The following is an 18,158-nucleotide window of genomic DNA, read 5'->3' as shown; positions in this document are numbered from 1 at the left end:
AGGTCCTACACTTTATATACAATTACAATTTAGATGTGGTCGGAGAGGATGAAAACTGCCTTTGTAAATTTAGCACCGCAAACGGATTGGAATCAGACGGCGACAATGTATTTTGTCCAAATGGGGTTGCCGTAGCATTTCCACCGATTGACGCGTTCGACGTAGAGAAGGTAGACCCAGAGTGCTTTACGTTTATGTTTTTGGTATTCGTTGCTTTTTTGCCGTCTTTCTTATTTGGTACACTTTGAAGAGCTAACATGGACTAAACATCACACTTTATGACAAGCTCGTCTCAATGCGCTTCCTCGCTTCTCAAGCTAGCTTGCTAGCGGCTAACAAAGAGACGCGGAAGTTAGCATCGCGTGCTAACTGTTTGTGTGTTTGTGTGAGGATGTCTATCAAGTGACAGCATCGATGAAATATCGACAAGCTGCTGTCGTGTAAGAAATATTTGTCGCGATAAAAAGAACGATAGCAGATTACGAAGAGGAACTTTGTCGACCAAAAGAGGAGAACGCCAACGACGACGTCAACTGCGGGACGCTGTTTTCAAGCATCAAATGGCGTCACATAGAGGAGGTTTGTTTACTTCTTATCATGTTTAATAATTGTATATTCATCTTTAACACTCGTTTTAGATCAATAATATCCTGCCCACTGAATGTTTTCTTTTTTTAATTCATCAGATCATCGTGCGGCTGCTATTGTAAATTGATTTCTGTGTCCTTGTGTGTCGGTGAAGATCTTCCCCCTGAGCAGCAGGCCTGGAGCTCCAGGATGGAGGAGGAAGAGCCACTGGGCATTAAAGAGGAAGATGAGGAGGAAATCTGGACTCAGGAAGGTGCTGACTTCGGCAGCTTTCCAGTGATTCGAGTGATCGTGAAGAGTGAAGACGATGAGGAGGAAGCTCAGTGGGTACAGCTTGATCACAATCAAAGTGACGATACGAGAAGTCCAGCAGCAGACCGCCTCTTAGCTCCGCTATCACTTAGTGACGACACGGCGTTGCACTCCCCTGACGCTGATGAAGACTCCAGAGCTGTTATGGTGTGTCACACTAACAACAAACACTTTAAATGCTCTCAGTGCCAGAAAAGTTTTACGTATAAGTCAGACTGGAAAACACACATGAGGGTCCACACGGGAGAAAAACCATTCAGCTGCCCATTTTGCTCTAAAAGATTCTCCCAAAAAGGCACTTTGACAATACATACAAGAACACACACAGGAGAGAAACCGTTTTCATGTTCAGTCTGCGATGCCGGTTTTACTGATCGTTCCGCGTTGATCAAACACACGAGAACACACACCGGTGAGAAATGTTTCACATGCTCAGTTTGTGGTGAAAGATTTTCCAGAAAGATGAATCTGACAGAACACACAAGAACACATACGGGCGAGAAGCCTTTCACCTGCAGCATCTGCGGAAAAGGATTCTCCAAAAAGGTGAATTTGAAGTCCCACACGAGAACACACACTGGTGAAAAACCCTTTTCATGCTCAGTCTGCGACACAAGTTTCAGATTTCAGTCCTCCTTGATTCCACACATGAGAACACACACCGGCGAGAGTTCTTTTCCGTGCTCAGTTTGTGGTAAAATCTTCTTTAGAAAGATGAGTTTGATCGAACACGCAAGGACCCACACTGGAGAAAAGCCGTTTTCATGTTCAGTCTGCAACACAATGTTTCGATGCCAGTCGACAGTAGTGAAACACATGAGGACGCACACTGGCGAGAAACCATTTTCCTGCTCGGTCTGCAACAAAAGTTTCAGCCTTCATCCGTCACTGTTTCGACACATGAGAACACACACTGGAGAGAAACCATTCAGTTGCAATGTGTGTGATGAGAAGTTCGCTTATAAGTATCAGCTTAGCAAACACAAATGTGCTGGTGAGAGCAGCAGCAGCCAAACGCATTTTAATGGCTAGAGTTGGCTTTTATTTCAACAGAAACACCATAAACATAAGACAACACACATACACAACACACAGTGTACATAAGCTAGACAAAGTAATTATGATGTTAAAGGTGCAACTAGATTTAATTTGTTTTTTCATATTAGAGGATTGACTGATGTGGCGGAAGTACTGCCCAATAAAGCAAAAATAAATCCCTGTTCTCTCCTGGAGCTGCATCGCTCGACCATGTCTGGGACACTCAACAGCAGCACACGGTCTTTGCTGCCACCCGGTGGACATATGGCGTCACTACAAGGTCAAATAACTCAACCGATTGGCATCATCCGGGGCTTTTCATGCCTGGTGCTACATGACCAGAAATCACTTGTAAAAATACTTATGAGGTACATTGTCGTGATAAAACATAACCATATTATTACCATAATATTATTATAGTGTTACGACTAGTTTTTATTCTAAAATACATATGTTTTGTCCGAGCGGAGTTGCTACGGTACATCCGCTATTTCACATCACTTCCGCCAGGTCTTGTCGAGCACTCTGACGTTGGGTGCGTCTTTGCCTATTTGCCATTTTATTTATTAAGTTCACGTTGATGACACACAACATGGACTCAAAATCGCCCTTCATTATAATCTCGTCTCAGTACATTTGAAGCTTCTCAAGCTAGCTCTGCTCGCTAGCTGCTAACAAAGAGACGCGGAAGTTAGCAAGACATGCTAAGCGTTATTGTGTGAAAATGTGTACTGAGGCGAAGTTATGAGCACTAAACTACTAAGCGGCGAGCTGCTGGCGTTGGAAAAATATTTGTAGTGCTGGAAAGAACCGCAATAAAGCGCGAGGAGGAACTTTGTCAAACAAAAGAGAAGAACGACGACGGCAAGCCTCAAATGGAGTCACAAAAAGCAGGTTTGTTTACTTCCTCTCACGAGTGTCATAACTTTATACTTTATCATTACTTATTGTTTATGTCCAACCAAACGTACGTTTACCCCCGAAAGCCACTTTAATCGATCACATCTAATACCGATTATACATTGCTTTGGTTTTCTTCAAATTGCTCAGTTTTTTCAATTCTTAGTGACAAAACTAACACACTGAAACCGCTCCCTCTCCATGACACTGGCTGACCTCCACCTCCACAAATGAATGGACTCTGTGGAAGTCGCTTCAATTTGATTTTTTTCAAACCATGAAGTATGAAGTGAACCTGACTCTCTTTTGACGTGTCCTTGTTGCTGCTTTTCGCATTCCAGTCCTATTTTTTAATGTCTTATGTTAGCTTGGAGCCTCATCTTTCTCCTCGTCAGATGTTACCGAATGGTTGGTGTTTGAGCTGCGTCTTAACAACCATGTGTGTTTGTCTTTTTGTGTCCCTCAGATGTCCGTGGAGATCTTCCCTCTGAGCAGCAAGAGTGGAGCTCCAGGTCGGAGCAAGAGGAGCCAGAGCCCCTGAACATTAAAGAGGAGGCGGAGCAGCCACAGGCCCCCTGCATTAAAGAGGAGGAGCCACAGCACACCCACATTAAGGAGGAGGAGGAGGAGCACAGCATCAGCATCAGCAAGTTTCCAGTGATTGTTAAGGGTGAAGATGATGAAGGTGAAGGTCAGCGGTCACAGCTTGATCACGGTCAAAGGGACGACAAGAGAGTACCGGAGTCAGACAGCCTCTTAGCTCCGCTGTCAGACAGCGATGACATGACGTCTCACTCTCCTGACACTGATGATGAAGACTCGAAAGCTGACATGACGTGTCGTGCTGACAGCAAACGCTTGAAACGCTCGCACACGAGACAAAAAACATTCAGCTGCTCGTTTTGCCGTAAAGCATTTCTTCGAAAGGCACATTTACTGGCTCACACAAGAACACACACTGGTGAGAAACCATTCTGCTGCCCGCTTTGTGGCAAACCGTTCTCCGAAAGAGCACATTTGATAGCTCACACAAGGACCCACACAGGAGAAAAGCCCTTCTCCTGTTCCTTCTGTGATAAAAGATTCTCCACAAAGGGGCAGTTGATCTCGCACACCAGGACGCACACTGGAGAGAAACCCTTCTCCTGCTCCGTCTGCAGCACGGACTTCAGCGATAGCTCGGCGTTGGCTCGGCACATGAGAACGCACACGGGTGAGAAACCTTTTATGTGTTCCGTTTGTTATGAGAGATTTTCTCAAAAGGGCAACCTGACGACACACATGAGAACGCACACGGGCGAGAAACCCTTTTTGTGTTCAGTTTGTGGGGAGAGATTCTCGCAAAAGGGCAATTTGAATACGCACATGAGAAGACACACTGGCGACAAACCTTTCAGCTGCAGTCTGTGTGAGGAAAGATTCACTCGGCAGTACCAGCTCTACAAACATAAATGCCCTGCAAGGACCTCCAGCGCCAAGTGACCAGGCATAGAAATGTTGCACAGCACAAAACTGGCGGTATTGGGCCACACCCCCCGCCCTGCACCTTGCTCTTTTGGATCCTCCGCCCCAGTACGCTGGACCCCGAGGAACTATTAGTCTTCCATCCGACTTTGAAGGGACCAGTGATAGACCACCGCTATCTTTCTGCGCCGCTCATTGGCCCCCTGATGTTCCCCTGAATGCCCACAGGAGGGCAGTATTTGTAAATTGGAGCTCGTTAGCTGATTGCACTTCTTTGCTTTGAGACTGCTGTGGATTTGAGCGTCTAAGGAAGCTAACCTTCACGTCAAAGTGTCATCCTGACAACCGAGAAGATGTCCATGTGTGTTGAAACGATGACGTGCCCTCGTAGTGTCCCGTGACGTACACATGTCACGTAGAGGCGTGGCTAAAGTCCCTAACACTCTCCCGCGAAAGGAAGAACAACCCGCAATGGACACAAGTAAGGCATATGACCAGCTCCACCTCACCATGGGAGTCTTTGCAATGAAATCGCATGGCAACCAAGGCATTCTGGAGGCAGTTGTGTTACCCGGTGTCAGAAAGCTTGGTCTCGGTCGCAGGTTCATGGGTCCTCCAACAGGACACGCACTCGAGGATGGCGAAGGGCCGAAGACTGGAGTATTCTGAAGTGGCCTTGTGCGAGCGCTGGTTTAAGTCCAATTGAATATCCGTGGAAAGAGCTGCTGAAAGACGACACCCATCACACAAAAATACCTGTGGACGGGTGCGCGAGTTGATGGGAGTGATTGATTGCAGTGATTGCTTGAAAAAGTGGTGCAACTAAACATGAGGTTAAGGATGCCATCATTTTTGTCCAGGCCAGTAGTTTCTTTTACTATTTTTCCAGTTAATTCACTGATCCTTGTTGGATTTTTCCTTTGACTCGTTAGCGTTTCTTTACAACCAGTGGTCCATCATGCACGTTATACTGCTTTTTGCACTTCTGGGTTGTTTGTGAAACACCAAAAAGTTTTTTGTTTTTTTTTACCACTTGTCATTGTTGGGCCCTGCCCTTTGAGCAAGGCAAAGTCCACACAGATTGTGTTGTTCTGCAAGCTGTGAAATAATGCACCGAGTCTTACAATTTACACTTTCATATTAAGAGGAGTCAATACAAGCCATTGTAATGCCAAGCCACCAGCCAAAGTCTAGCAAAGTCCATGTGGTTTCTGATTCTGATGCTGGAGGTCCCAATGACCAGGAAACATTGTGTTTACTGCTTGATTTTGTATTGTGCTGATCTGGTTTCAACCAGTCCTTGGCTAGGGGGCTGAGCATCTCAGCCAGGACGGAAAGAGTGACATTAACAAAAAAGAACAGGGTGCCTTTTGATCCAAGGGAAAGGTCTTGGTGAATGTATCATCTCTGTGTCGTGAATAAGCACATACACGCTCGATAGGGTCTGATCCTAAACCACTTGTAAGCTGAGACTCTTGCTGTACTTGGACATTTTTCATAATCATTGAAATGTTTCCAGCTGCAACATATTCCCTTTTCTATTCCCGTTCCTATTTGGAGCCACAACAATAATACATACTGCGTGTAAAACAATAAAAGTACAGTAAAAAATAATCTTGTGTCCTGCAGACATCAGTGAAGAAGATCTTGCCCTCGAGCAGCAGGAGTGGGGCTCCAGGGTGGCGAAGGAGGAGCCACAGCCCCCCCACACTAAAGAGGCAGAGGAGGAGCAAGTGTGGACTCGGGAGGAGGCCGACATCAGCAAGGTTCCAGCGACTTGTGTGATTGTGAAGCGTGAAGATGATGGACTCTCTCGAGGTGATGTGGCCGCTCTTTGTGACAACAAACACTTCGGATGTTCCCAGTGTGACAAAACATTTGGTGACAAGAGACATTTGAAAAGGCACATGAGATGTCACACGGAGGAAAAACCCTTCAGCTGCTCTTTTTGCGATAAAAGATTTCCTCGAAATGAACATTTGATATCACACACGAGAATACACACTGGGGAGAAACCGTTTTCGTGTTCCGTCTGTGCACAAACGTTCTCGCATAAATCCAATTTGACAACACACATGCGAAGGCACACGGGAGAAAAACCATTTTCCTGTTCAGTTTGCAGTGAAAGATTCTCGCGAAAAATCAGCCTGGCGATACACACAAAAACACACACTGGGGAGAAACCCTTCAGTTGCTCGCATTGTGCAAAAATGTTCTCTTTAAAGGAACATTTGGTCACGCACACACGAACGCACACAGGAGAAAAACCATTTTCCTGCTCGGTCTGCAAAATGAGTTTTAGTGACCGTTCGGCGTTGACTCGCCACACACGCACACACACCGGAGAGAAGCCTTATTCCTGCTCAGTGTGCGGTAAGAAGTTCTCTCTGAAGGCGTATTTGGTGGAGCACACGGGGACGCACACGGGAGAGAAACCTTTTTCATGCTCAGTCTGCAATACGAGTTTCAGTTTCCGTTCGGCGTTGGTTCGACACGCGAGGACGCACACCGGCGAGAAACCATTCGGTTGCAAGGAGTGTGATCAAAAGTTCTCTGATAAGAAGCGGCTCAACAAACACACGTGATGCTGGTGGGCGGAGCATCAGCACATGAAATCACGTTTACTGTAGTTGATGTGAGCACAACATGCACAAGGACGTATCTTCATGTACTTAACATGTCATCTTCAGAGCAGGCAACACTGGCATAACACAGCCTGTTGTCATGGTAACCTGAAAGCTAGTAATGGAGCCTCTCTTGGACGCAAACGTTCCCGTATGGTGTGCTCTGTTCCCAATAGTTCCCAATACTGGCTTCCCCCCAAGCAGAGGAGGCTTTACCAAGTCATTTATATGTAAGGTCCTTATGCTGAACATGATGACCTACAAATGAAATAAACGGCAGCTTCTGATTTGTTTCTGGAATGGCGACCACCATGCTGGACCATGTGTTAGCTCCAGAGCCTCCTTCCATCCACTCATCCTCACCAGGGTCGCGGGTATGCTGGAGCCTATCCCAGCTGTCTTTGGGCGAGAGGCTGAATTGTGACGCACATAAAAATGTTTATTTTTTGACACTAATAAAACTTGGATTAAGCTACTGTGTCGTGTGCTTCTCCCTCCAAATGCGCCTGCTAGCTCGATGTTGGCGGTCTCCTCCGATTTTGGATCAACACTTGCAATGAAAGCAACTATTACTGTTGCATTACATTAGATTCTGCTCTAGTAATCCTCCCCATCTCTCTTTAATTGCCATTGTTTGCTCACAACCAAGGAAGCTAACAAGGAACGTGCACAGAAGCATAATCAGCCTTCAACGCTGCAATATGCCTTACACAATATTAAACGTATTTTAAATTACAACATGTATATAATTAATAAATCACCAAAAAAGTGCATGTAGCAAAATCAATTCTGCTCTTTAATAAAAGCCAGCATTTCAACGAATGCTCCAAATGTTTGACAGACAGCACAAATTGCCTGTAAGAAAATAAATGTCACAAACGCCAATTGCACAGGATTATATTATTTCTATTAGTTTAGTATCAACATTATTTTTTTTCTCTTTACATTGTCCGTCTTTGCTTTATTTTTCCCAGGTTTGCTGTTTGTTCTGTTGTTTTATTTTATTTGTACAACCGAACTTCGGTCACCACTGGCTCAAATTATTCCGAAATACAAACACATTTATCATTCCTGCATCGCATTTGATCACTTTGCGTCACTTTTTTATAATCCTACTTTTTAAAAGACGTATCACCTAAGCATAAACAATGGCGGCGCACATAATTTGTTTTATTTTGAATTGTTTTTAATCATTTATAAGGCACAGATCCAGCACATGTGTGAGTCTGTTTTAGGTATGGACTAATGAATCGCTTCTATCTTCTATCTTCTATCTTTTATCTTTTATCTTTTATCTTTTATCTTTTATCTTTTATCTTTTATCTTCTATCTTCTATTCTCTATCTTCTATCTTCTATCTTCTATCTTCTATCGTCTTCTATGGAAGGGGAAGTATAGAAATATTGTTTACTTCCCCTTAATCGGATTATGGAGTATGGCCCAACATAATATTAAATGTGTATTCCGAACACAGCTGTCGATTTGACAGATTCACTTTATTATGAATTTTGATTTCAAAGAAAACGGATAGTCGTAAATTGTGTAGGCACGGGCAGGAGACGAAGGGACACTTCCGGCCTGCGTCAACTTCCGGGTTACTGCCATTCCCGGAAGAGAAGGAATATTTACTTGACACGAATGTCAGCATATATTTTGGATTCAAGTCATCTGGAGAGTTAAATCATCGAGCAGCAACATGGCGACCACCATCAGCACCCAGCGGGGACAAGTAAGTTCAAACAAGTTAGCCTTTTCGCCCGTTAGCCGCCGTTTTAGCATTCTAAACATAAACATAAACATCCGCGGTGCTTCGCCTTGAAATCGTCCAGGATGCGACTAAATCCTGGGTTGAGTTTGTCTGTGGGCGGCTCGCTAGTAACGCTTTATGGTGTGAATGTAATGGCGATGATGTAAATAACACACCAATATGTTATTTGTATCCAATTAATAGTGTTGTACGGGAATGTCACAAATGTGGAACTGATCAATTGTGATCAATTTTAATTCATTGATCAATGAAAACCTTGTCAAAGATGGCTATGGTGATGAAAGGTAAATATTCAGTTGGTGATATTGCAGACATTTTGTGTGAGACAATGGGATGTCTTGCATGTCAATGATGGTCATTAGTAGTAGTAGTAGTAGTAGTAGTAGTAGTAGTAGTTAGTAAAGCTTTGTTTTTGCAGGTATACGTGGGCGAGCTTCCTCAGGACTTCCTGCGCATCACTCCCACGCAGCAGCAACAGCAGGTGCAGATGGACGCGCATGCCGCCCGCCAGCTGCAGTACGGCGGCGCCATCGGCACCGTGGGACGCCTGAGCATCACCGTGGTGCAGGTACGGCAGGCTAAAACTCCAACGAAGGTGAAGCTTCCTTTTAACCACGGCAGCGGACCCAATGCGGGGCAGCGGACCCAATGCGGGGCAGCGGACCCAATGCGGGGCAGCGGACCCAATGCGGGGCAGCGGACCCAATGCGGGTCCCCGTCTGCGCTGACATGTAATGACTTGTGTTTAGTTTCCGTCTAATCAACTAACTAGAGGTTCAAGGTCATCCAATCTTGGCAGTTGGAGTCTTGAAGCTCCGCAGCCTTGCGTGCGCTCTGCTGTGATTGGTCAGTGCAAGTGAAGCCCCTGTCTTTGCTTTCAGGCCAAGCTGGCCAAGAATTACGGGATGACACGGATGGATCCGTACTGTCGCATCCGCTTGGGCTATGCTGTGTACGAGACACCCACGGCTCACAACGGCGCCAAGAACCCGCGCTGGAACAAAGTGATCCAGTGCACGGTGCCCCCTGGGGTGGACTCCTTCTATTTGGAGATCTTTGACGAGGTGGGCGGGGGTCGCCGGCTTGCAAGCGGATCAGCAGAAGGCGATGTGTTGACTTTTTGTGTTGTCGTTGTGATGGGCAGAGGGCGTTCTCCATGGACGACCGCATCGCGTGGACGCACGTCACCATTCCCGAGGGCCTGCGGGAGGGCAGCGTGGTGGATGAGTGGTTCACGCTCAGCGGCCGGCAGGGAGACGACAAGGAGGGCATGATCAACCTGGTCATGTCTTTCTCTGTCAGTACACACACTTCAAAAGAAAATGGCTATCACGCATTTCTATTAACTACGCTTTCAATCTGTCGTCTAGTCCTTCCCGGCAGGAATGATGCCTCAGCCTGTGGTCCTGATGCCTTCTGTCTATCAGCAAGGCGTCGGCTACGTGCCCATCACAGGTGACATGACTGATCACATGACCGCACGCTTCATGCCATCACTAAGGCTGCAAGAACTCAATGGAGTGAAATTGTCTGTGTGTCCAGGGGTGCCCGCAGTCTACAATCAAGGCGTGTTGCCTGTGGCGGTGCCGGGGGCGGTGCCTACCAGCGGCGTCCCAGTTGCGGCGTATAGCGAGGAGGACCTCAAGGCTCTGCAGGACATGTTCCCAAACCTGGACCAGGAGGTGGTGCGCACGGTGCTGGAGGCTCAGCAGGGCAACAAGGACGCCGCCATCAACTCGCTGCTGCAGATGGCCGAGGAGCTCTAACAGCGACCACATCCCCCCCGACCCCCCACCCCGCAGGTCGCCTTCACGCCCTCGTCTGCTCCCTCTCCCGTTATTCCCATGCATCGCCATCATAGACAGGTTTTTTTTTAGCAGCGGTGTCCATGACGGCGGAAATGTCCTCTCATGTAAGAAAGAAAAAAAAGACTTGGTGGGAGGAGATGCGCTCAGCCTTTCCACAGCAACGCCCTGCATGTCACATGACCTGCCCCCAGCCAATCAGCTGCCTGGAGGAGCCACCCGTCACGTTAGCTTGTGCTAAAGTAGAAAGATGCTAATCACTGTTGACCAAAAGTGAGCTGTTTATATTTTGTTCTGATCACTTCGGACTTTGGACCCCACACCAAACATTTCTTTAGGGCCTCCTCCTGAAAGTGTCAGCTTTATATGTAATTGTAAAAAATAAAGATATATACACGAAGAAGTCAACAAGTATTTGTTGCATTGAATAATTCCAACATTTTGGCCAAGTCTGCCTAATATTTTGGGGGTACCTAATATTAGCCATATTAGCCTGTCGAGTAGACTTAATATTATAGCCACATGTGTACCTAATACTTTGGATTTACCTAATGTTTATACTAAATGTGTACTTGTTTTTTTTTTCCCAAGAGCAATAGTATTTTTGGCACATTTAATGTAGCCACAAATGTACCTATATTTTTTTCCTTGGACAATATTTTGAGCACAGGTTACCGCAAGTATACAGAATATATTTATGTCAAATATGTACCTAATACTGTATTTTGGGGATATCTAATTTAGTGTGCCAACTACAAATACAAATACAAATACAAATATATTTTAAGACAATAAGATTTTGCAGTACAGCGTTCTAATAAAATAACTCCAACGTTACGGAACAGAAGCTCACGTGGTCGTTCAGTTTTTGGTCATTAGTTCATGACTCCCATCTTCACCTGTGTTGTCAATCAGTGAACTTAGACTAGTGACGTAGTCTTAGACTAAGTCAGTTCCCCATTCGGCTCAGGCAGGAAGAGGAGAGTTGATTTGAGGCAATCTGTTGCTGTTTATGTTATACAAATGTAAAATTAACAACAGGTTACCGGGTTCCTTTTCTAGTTTAGCTAGCTTTAGCAGGGGGACAATACACGACCGTACCTCGGCTACAGGAGGTGCAATGTGGACTGAGTCCCTCACAGTGTCCAGTTTTCCGTGCCATGAGGTCCTTGTTCAACCAAAGCAGGAACCTGGTTCACGTTGCCAGCCTGTTACTGGCAAACGTTGGCTTCCCCAGGGCTGCCATTTGTCGCCTGTTTTTTTCATCATTTTTATGGATAGAATTTGTAAGCGCAGGGTCTAGGATGTTGTTTCTGGTATTTGCAGACTGTGTGACCTTCAGCGTTTACTGGGGCCGTTTGCAGCTGAGTGGGAAGCTTCTGGGATGAGACCTCAGTCGGAAAAGGACTTTGGACTTTGGAGCAAGGTCCAAAGGTGTTAGAGGAGTTCAACTGTCTGGAGGTCTTGTTCACGTGAGGGAAGGCAGAGCTCAATTTCTCAAAAAGTTTTCACCCTCAACTATGGCCATGAGCTTTGGATAAAAGGGAAAAAAGGGGATTTATGTTGTTTTTCAGCTGTGAATTCACAATAAAGTATGCTTTATTTCCAATTGTCTGCAGTTGGTTCAGCATGCTCTATTGTCCGGTTGTGTTGGGTTTTTCCAGTTATTTCGGTTTGCTGGTTGGCGCTTTTATTCTGAAGTCATGATGACTGATGTAACGTAAATGACGCTTGCAAGCCAGGCCGACTTTTCTGTAAAGCTAATCGTTTGACGTGGAAATGTTTCTCGTGATAGTGCATGCACACAATTACATGCGTTTTCAAATACCAATAGTGTTGTGTTGGGGGTTTTTTCAGTTGTTGTTTCGTTCAGCCGGGTGGCGCTTTTATTCTGAAGTCATAATGACGGAAGTGACGTAAATGACGCTTCCGAGCCAGGCTGACTTTTTATTAAAGCTAATTGTTTGACGTGGAAATGTTGCTCGCGATAGTGCTAGAACACATTTAGATGAGTTTACAAATATCAGCTGTGTGTCGGTGTGGCTCCCGGACTGGAAAGTGGCCCCAAAATGCACCTTTGACAACTCGGCTTCTTCCCGTCTAGACGCTGATTGGTTCGTTAAATGTCCACTCGACGTCTGTCAAGTATGTCTTTTGTTCTCCGGCCAGTCAAATGTGTCTCGTTTGTGTGCAAAGGTTAAAGAAGTAACTTTGTAATGGAAGTGTGGTGGACGTGAGCTCTTGAGTATGCTCCCGTTAGCATGGCTAGCTTGATGGCTAACCAATGTTAGCTTCAATCTGAGACACGGCACTACAATTTCGCCAGTCAACGCGGTTCGCGTTGATTAAAGTCTCCTCATTGCGTCAAAGTAATTAAGGTCGTCTTCAGTCCTCGTCAGCTTTTCTCCCGGCGTTCTTGTCAAACGTTCGCAATGCATTGTTGCCTTGCTAGCAATGTCTGTTTAGCATTTCTTTTGTTCGCCGCTTCTCTCACAAGATGACACTTAAACGACTCACTAATATGCTCGCTGCTTTGTTAGCTTTGTTCACCCGCTGGAAGATAACGTTTATAAACTTGGTGGCAACTTGTGCGATCGTACACGACACCCGTTATTGTGTTGGCTGTTCGCCGCAGAGTTCTGGTCAGAGATGCTGCTAACATGCTAACATGCTAATTGGACTTGTGTTCTGTTTGTGTTGCAGGACATTCCAGTTAAGACTCCAGTCTTGTCAAGGGGCTGCTCCGATATGACGAAGAGAAGTTTGTCTCTTCAGCTTGTTAAAAGGTAAACGCAGAGATGTGAATGCAGATCCCAGCTGGGCTAATCAACATTATTGATTAGCTTGTTCACACTTGTATCTGCTTGACAAGCTGTTTGCTTTTGCAGCAGAATGTTTCACCCCAACTTTCCCTGATAGAGGTTAGGTAAAGATGAACATTCCCGTTCCGAAATGTGATGACAGGATGCTGAACCATCACTGCAGAAGGAACCCTGAGCTGCACGAGGAACTGCAGATCCAGGCTGCGGTGGTGGCCGGTGATGTCTTCACCGTCAGGAGGATGCTGGAGCGAGGGTACTCGCCAAAGATCCGCGATGCCAACGGCTGGACTTTGCTGCACTTCTCTGCTGCCAAAGCGAAAGAGAGATGTGTGCGCGTCTTTCTGGAGCACGGAGGTCAGACTTGTTTTGTTGTTTGTCAACAAGGTGAACGCCGCCAAACTCATTGACTGTCCGCACGTACACTGTTGCAGTATTTCTTTCACTGTGTGCACAAAAATAATCATTCACTCAGCTCCTAGAAGTTGGTAAACTCAAATAAAATCTTGAAGCAATGTAGTAAAAATAAAGGTGCACTTTCAAGGAACATTCCACATCAAAAACTGCTAAACATTTTAACGCTTGACCAGAAAACATTAAACATAATCATAAAAAAAGATGAGTGTGAGTGGTTCGCACGCAGGCCACACTGCTAGGAGACCCGAGTTCAATTCCACCCTCGGCCATCTCTGTGTGGAGTTTGCATGTTCTCCCCGTGCATGTGTGGCTTTTCTCCGGGTACTCCGGTTTCCTCCCACATTCCAAAAACATGCTAGGTTAATTGGCCACTCCAAATTGTCCATAGGTATGAATGTGAGTGTGAATGGTTGTTTGTCTATATGTGCCCTGTGATGGGCTGGCCACCAGTCCAGGGTGTACCCCGCCTCTCGCCCGAAGACAGCTGGGATAGGCTCCATCGCCCCCGCGACCCTCGTGAGGAAAAAGCGGTAGAAAATGAATGAACGAACGAATGAATGAATGAATGAAGGTATGAATGTGAGTGTGAATGGTTGTTTGTCTATATGTGCCCTGTGATTGGCTGGCCACCAGTCCAGGGTGTACCGCGCCTCTCGCCCGAAGACAGCTGGGATAGGCTCCAGCACCCCCGCGACCCTCGTGAGGAAAAAGCGGTAGAAAATGAATGAATGAATGAAGGTATGAATGTGGGTGGGAATGGTTGTCTCGATGTGCCCTGGGATTGGTCCAGGGTGTAGGATAAGCGGTAGAAAATGAAGGAAGGACATGGCCTCGCCTGCGGAGGTTGCAATGATGTTAAACGACAGCTTGGGGGCAGTGTTTGTCTGCACCCTCACCTGTCCCCTCTGCTCCCACACAGCCGACCCCACCGTGAAGGACTTCATCGGGGGCTTCACGGCGCTGCACTACGCCGCCATGCACGGCCGTGCGCGCATCGCCCGCCTCATGCTGGAGTCAGACTTCTGCAACGACATCATCAACGCCAAGAGCAACGACGGTTGGACGCCTCTGCACGTGGCGGCCCACTACGGCCGAGACTCGTTTGTGCGGCTCCTGCTGGAGTTCAGGGCCGAGGTGGACCCGCTGAGCGACAAGGGGACCACGCCGCTGCAGCTGGCCATCATCCGTGAACGCTCCAGCTGCGTGCGCATCCTCCTGGACCACAGCGCCAACATTGACATTCAGAAGGGCTTCCTGCTGCGCTACGCCGTCATCAAGGGCAACCACTTCTACTGCCGTATGTTCCTGCAGCGGGGGGCCGACACCAACCTGGGACGTATGGAGGACGGCCAGACCCCCCTGCACCTGTCGGCGCTCCGCGACGACGTCTTGTGCGCCCAGATGCTCTACACCTACGGTGCAGACACAAACACCAGGAACTACGAGGGACAGACACCTGCCGCCGTCTCTGTCAGCATGTCCCGACACAGCCGCCCGTGTCTGGACTTCCTGCAGGACGTCACCCGTGAGTGTATACACGCACACACAGTGACCACTACGTATTGTGTAATGGCATCACATGATGTCACGGCAAAATCCATTGGCTTGACAGTGACCTCACATAGCCTTTGTGTGACCTGTGGTCATGTGATGTAAATGTCATGTCACATGGCACGTCTGCTTCGTTTTCATAAGCATTCATCTCATTGATTTATTCCTTCTTTGGCATTTACGTTGGGATTGTTTGGACTCGTGCTGGGTCTCAATTTGTACGTTCTTTCACTTAGTTGGAGGAGGGCAAAATACGCAGCACTCGATACAGCCATGATGGTGAGCGCGCAGTACGGGATACTCGATAGTCGCCATCTTAGCTACGTAGTTGAAAGTGGGGGACTAACTGACGGGCAACAGATAGCGGCTGAAAGGGCCTCACTTGTACTGTTTGGTCTTGGTCTCTGTGGAGCACATTGTCATTCATGCGGCGAGATCATTAATGCATACATACATGAATGCATCATGTTTTCCAATCAAAGAATGTTCTACAGTAATTAGGACGCATCTTCTGCCCGATGATCTTAAGCTCCAATTGTTGTTGCTGTACATTTAGTTTAAATAAAGACAAAAATCCATATTGTACTTTGCTTTGGCAAAGAGTCCTGCAGAAAAAATGGCACATTGCAAGTCTTTGATTCCCGTGGTTGAAATGTAGTCAAGCTGTGGTTTGTGTTGTCAGGGCGGCCCAGGAGCCTGCAGGACTTGTGTCGCATCAAGATCCGCCAGTGCATCGGCCTGCAGAGCCTCAGCCTGCTGGAGGAACTGCCCATCGCCAAGGTCATGAAGGACTATCTCAAACACAAGTTCTAGCGCACCACGCACGTGCACACCCCCAGACGCCGCACACGCCAGGAGGAAGTGGAAGAGGGCGAGGAGGGAGAGGGAGGACCTACACAAGAACGGCGCTTGCGGGCCCTGCTGAAGGTTAGTTGGTTCTGTGCGTTCCCGCTTTGCTCTCCATGTCAGAACCTTTTGCTGGCTCAGCACCCTGCCTGCGTGTGAGTGGGTGGTGGGGGCGGAGCCTCAAGCCATCTCCCCTCTTTCTGACTGCCAAGATGACAAGTCATGTGCTGCAGTGTGACACGGCAGTCTGCCACATGGCTCTGCACGTGGCGAACGCGCGTCTCCTGGGTGACGCGGACGTCTGCATGTAAATAAGTCTGACAATATTTTTGTACAATTTATTTAAACTTTCTTTGTGTGTGTGTGTGTGTGTGTGTGTGTGTTTAGCGTGTGTGTGTGTGTGCACGTGCGTGCTCACTCACCATTCCTCCTGATAATACTGTGAATTTCATAATAAAATGTCACAGGACGTCACTAAGTTGTTGTGTTGGCACGCACGCACGCACGCACGCACTTCCTGTCTTACACTTTGAGCTTCCAGCATCCAGAATATGCACCGCTCTGTCAGTGTGTGGGTGTGTGTGTGGTGCCCCCTGCAGGATTCTTTGGTTTATTTTGTCAAGGTGCTCGGTCCAGTGTGCTTTAACACAGGGGTGTCCAAAGCTAGATCATAGATGAGGGTATATTGACCTGCTCTGGATTGTATCTCACAGGACAAAGTTTGGACACCCCCGTTCTAACAGTCCTCTCATATGCCACACCGCTGCCACAAGGGGGCGCTCATGCACTCATTTTGAGGGAAGTTTTTCATCACATGAAAGGTTTGTTTTTCTCCTCCCACGTGCGCTGGTGTGCACGTGAATGCATTGTCGGGCCGTTCCACTTATTTTTTTTATATCATTTTAATGTTTTGAAAAGAGCGAGCGACTTGCTGAATGTACACAACGCGTGTGTCAATAAAGTTAACTGAGGTTGGGAGAAGTCCCGCCCACTCATTTCTAAACTTGCTTCACATGGCTTTCTTTTGGGTTGGTTGGTTGGTTGGTTCATAGAAAAGTATGTCTTTCCTTTGTTGTTCATGACCACCTCCAGTCTCTTTGGAAAGTAACTTAAATATCCGTGGTTGGTTGTGTGTGTGTGTGTGTGTGTGTGTGTTGAACAAAAGCTGAGAGGATGGCAGCGAGTCAAGAATCAGATCATCTTACGACAAGTTCTTATTTTGGGGGTTTTGAAAGAGGGTGTTTTTCTTGGCATCTGAGGCCCTACTAAGCTCTACAGTTTCTTTAGAATTTTGCTGCTTTACTATCACCTTTTCACAAATATTTTAGTCACAAACACATTTTTAGGCACATTTTTTGCCAAAATTAAGCATTTTGCTAGCATAAAAATGGTACAAATATGAAAGTACAAATATAAAGCATTCAGAAGACTCACACTCGTCACTGGGTGTTGGTAAAGTTACTGTGATGTTTGTTGCAGCACACAAGCACCAGACATGATTGCTGGGACAACATCAGGGTCGAATGATGGGGCGCAATAATCCCTACATCTGCAGCTGTAAACCACACTAAGCTAAAACGCCACTTCCTTTCTTCGCTACTGGAAAACATTGACAGCAACATACATTGTCTTAAATCGCTTATGTTTTATGTCTCTTGCAGTCTCTTGTAACAGGAGTGTAAAGGTAACTGTAGGGGTGTTATTTCATGATCGGGGGCTTTAATGCATTTAGAAGATCGTAGACAGGTTTTCTATGCCCCAATTACAAAAAGTCGTTTATAAAGAATACTACTTGAGGGGGTTCACTTATCAGGGTTCTAGAGCCGATTCAAGCATGTCAGTCATTGTAACGTCTGCAGTTGCATGTCCAGACTGACGGCAAGAAGCTAATGTTAGCTAATGTGAGCTTAGCCTCCTAGCCGTGGACTCTGCAGCATTTTATGTTCTGAGCCGCCTCCTCCGTTGTCGTTAGTTGGACTCGGTCTCCTTCAATAGGATGGGTTTGTGTCTGCACCATTTCAGGAGA

The 18,158-nt window shown here is 46.7% G+C and overlaps 4 protein-coding genes across 11 annotated transcripts; all 4 read left to right on the top strand.

Moving 5' to 3' along the window:
* Positions 1 to 118: 118 nt before the first annotated feature.
* On the top strand, positions 119 to 2,226 carry LOC131139183 (uncharacterized). Of its 2 annotated transcripts, none has more exons than XM_078795614.1 (2): positions 119 to 579; positions 743 to 2,226. In XM_078795614.1, exons 1-2 carry the CDS (start codon positions 561 to 563, stop codon positions 1,930 to 1,932), a joined length of 1,209 nt encoding a protein of 402 aa, XP_078651740.1. In that variant the 5' UTR covers positions 119 to 560; the 3' UTR covers positions 1,933 to 2,226. The 2 variants fall into 2 exon arrangements, with proteins under 2 accessions (XP_078651740.1, XP_057944508.2); XM_058088525.2 differs by having other exon boundaries at positions 121 to 579; positions 687 to 2,181.
* A 280-nt stretch (positions 2,227 to 2,506) lies between these two features.
* Positions 2,507 to 7,393, top strand: LOC131139181 (uncharacterized). Its single transcript, XM_058088523.2, has 3 exons — positions 2,507 to 2,832; positions 3,305 to 4,051; positions 5,932 to 7,393. The coding sequence occupies exons 1-3, from the start codon at positions 2,814 to 2,816 to the stop codon at positions 6,885 to 6,887; spliced, it is 1,722 nt and encodes a 573-aa protein (XP_057944506.2). The 5' UTR covers positions 2,507 to 2,813; the 3' UTR covers positions 6,888 to 7,393.
* A 1,095-nt stretch (positions 7,394 to 8,488) lies between these two features.
* tollip (toll interacting protein) lies at positions 8,489 to 10,910 on the top strand. The gene is made up of 6 exons (XM_058089104.2): positions 8,489 to 8,655; positions 9,113 to 9,262; positions 9,576 to 9,758; positions 9,839 to 9,991; positions 10,065 to 10,149; positions 10,237 to 10,910. Exons 1-6 carry the CDS (start codon positions 8,623 to 8,625, stop codon positions 10,458 to 10,460), a joined length of 828 nt encoding a protein of 275 aa, XP_057945087.1. The 5' UTR covers positions 8,489 to 8,622; the 3' UTR covers positions 10,461 to 10,910.
* Positions 10,911 to 12,359: 1,449 nt separating this feature from the next.
* asb7 (ankyrin repeat and SOCS box containing 7) lies at positions 12,360 to 17,135 on the top strand. Of its 7 annotated transcripts, none has more exons than XM_058089415.2 (5): positions 12,360 to 12,613; positions 13,203 to 13,285; positions 13,485 to 13,675; positions 14,655 to 15,260; positions 15,969 to 17,135. In XM_058089415.2, the coding sequence occupies exons 2-5, from the start codon at positions 13,248 to 13,250 to the stop codon at positions 16,097 to 16,099; spliced, it is 966 nt and encodes a 321-aa protein (XP_057945398.1). In that variant the 5' UTR covers positions 12,360 to 12,613; positions 13,203 to 13,247; the 3' UTR covers positions 16,100 to 17,135. The 7 variants fall into 7 exon arrangements, with proteins under 7 accessions (XP_057945398.1, XP_057945397.1, XP_057945391.1 ...); XM_058089414.2 differs by having other exon boundaries at positions 12,363 to 12,644; XM_058089408.2 differs by having other exon boundaries at positions 12,365 to 12,613; positions 13,464 to 13,675.
* Positions 17,136 to 18,158: the final 1,023 nt, after the last annotated feature.

The sequence above is a fragment of the Doryrhamphus excisus genome, linkage group LG13 (genome assembly GCF_037039965.1).
Source record: "Doryrhamphus excisus strain RoL-2023G ecotype Guam linkage group LG13, RoL_Dexc_Guam_v1.1, whole genome shotgun sequence".
Lineage (NCBI taxonomy): Eukaryota > Metazoa > Chordata > Actinopteri > Syngnathiformes > Syngnathidae > Doryrhamphus > Doryrhamphus excisus.
The sequence above is the reverse complement of the archived record's forward strand: the minus strand, read 5'-3'. Positions and strand labels throughout refer to the sequence as shown.

What these genes read in the sequence shown, in the direction of transcription:
- tollip (XM_058089104.2), top strand. Translation starts at nt 8,623, where the DNA reads ATGGCGACCACCATCAGCACCCAGCGGGGACAA. An exon ending in TGAGCATCACCGTGGTGCAG is followed by an intron (nt 9,263 to 9,575) that starts GTACGGCAGGCT and finishes CTTTGCTTTCAG; the next exon opens with GCCAAGCTGGCCAAGAATTA. An exon ending in ATTTGGAGATCTTTGACGAG is followed by an intron (nt 9,759 to 9,838) that starts GTGGGCGGGGGT and finishes TGTGATGGGCAG; the next exon opens with AGGGCGTTCTCCATGGACGA.
- asb7 (XM_058089408.2), top strand. Translation starts at nt 13,248, where the DNA reads ATGACGAAGAGAAGTTTGTCTCTTCAGCTTGTTAAAAG. An exon ending in TCTCTTCAGCTTGTTAAAAG is followed by an intron (nt 13,286 to 13,463) that starts GTAAACGCAGAG and finishes ATGTGATGACAG; the next exon opens with GATGCTGAACCATCACTGCA. An exon ending in CGTCTTTCTGGAGCACGGAG is followed by an intron (nt 13,676 to 14,654) that starts GTCAGACTTGTT and finishes GCTCCCACACAG; the next exon opens with CCGACCCCACCGTGAAGGAC.
- LOC131139181 (XM_058088523.2), top strand. An exon ending in GCACATGAGAACGCACACGG is followed by an intron (nt 4,052 to 5,931) that starts GTGAGAAACCTT and finishes TGTGTCCTGCAG; the next exon opens with ACATCAGTGAAGAAGATCTT.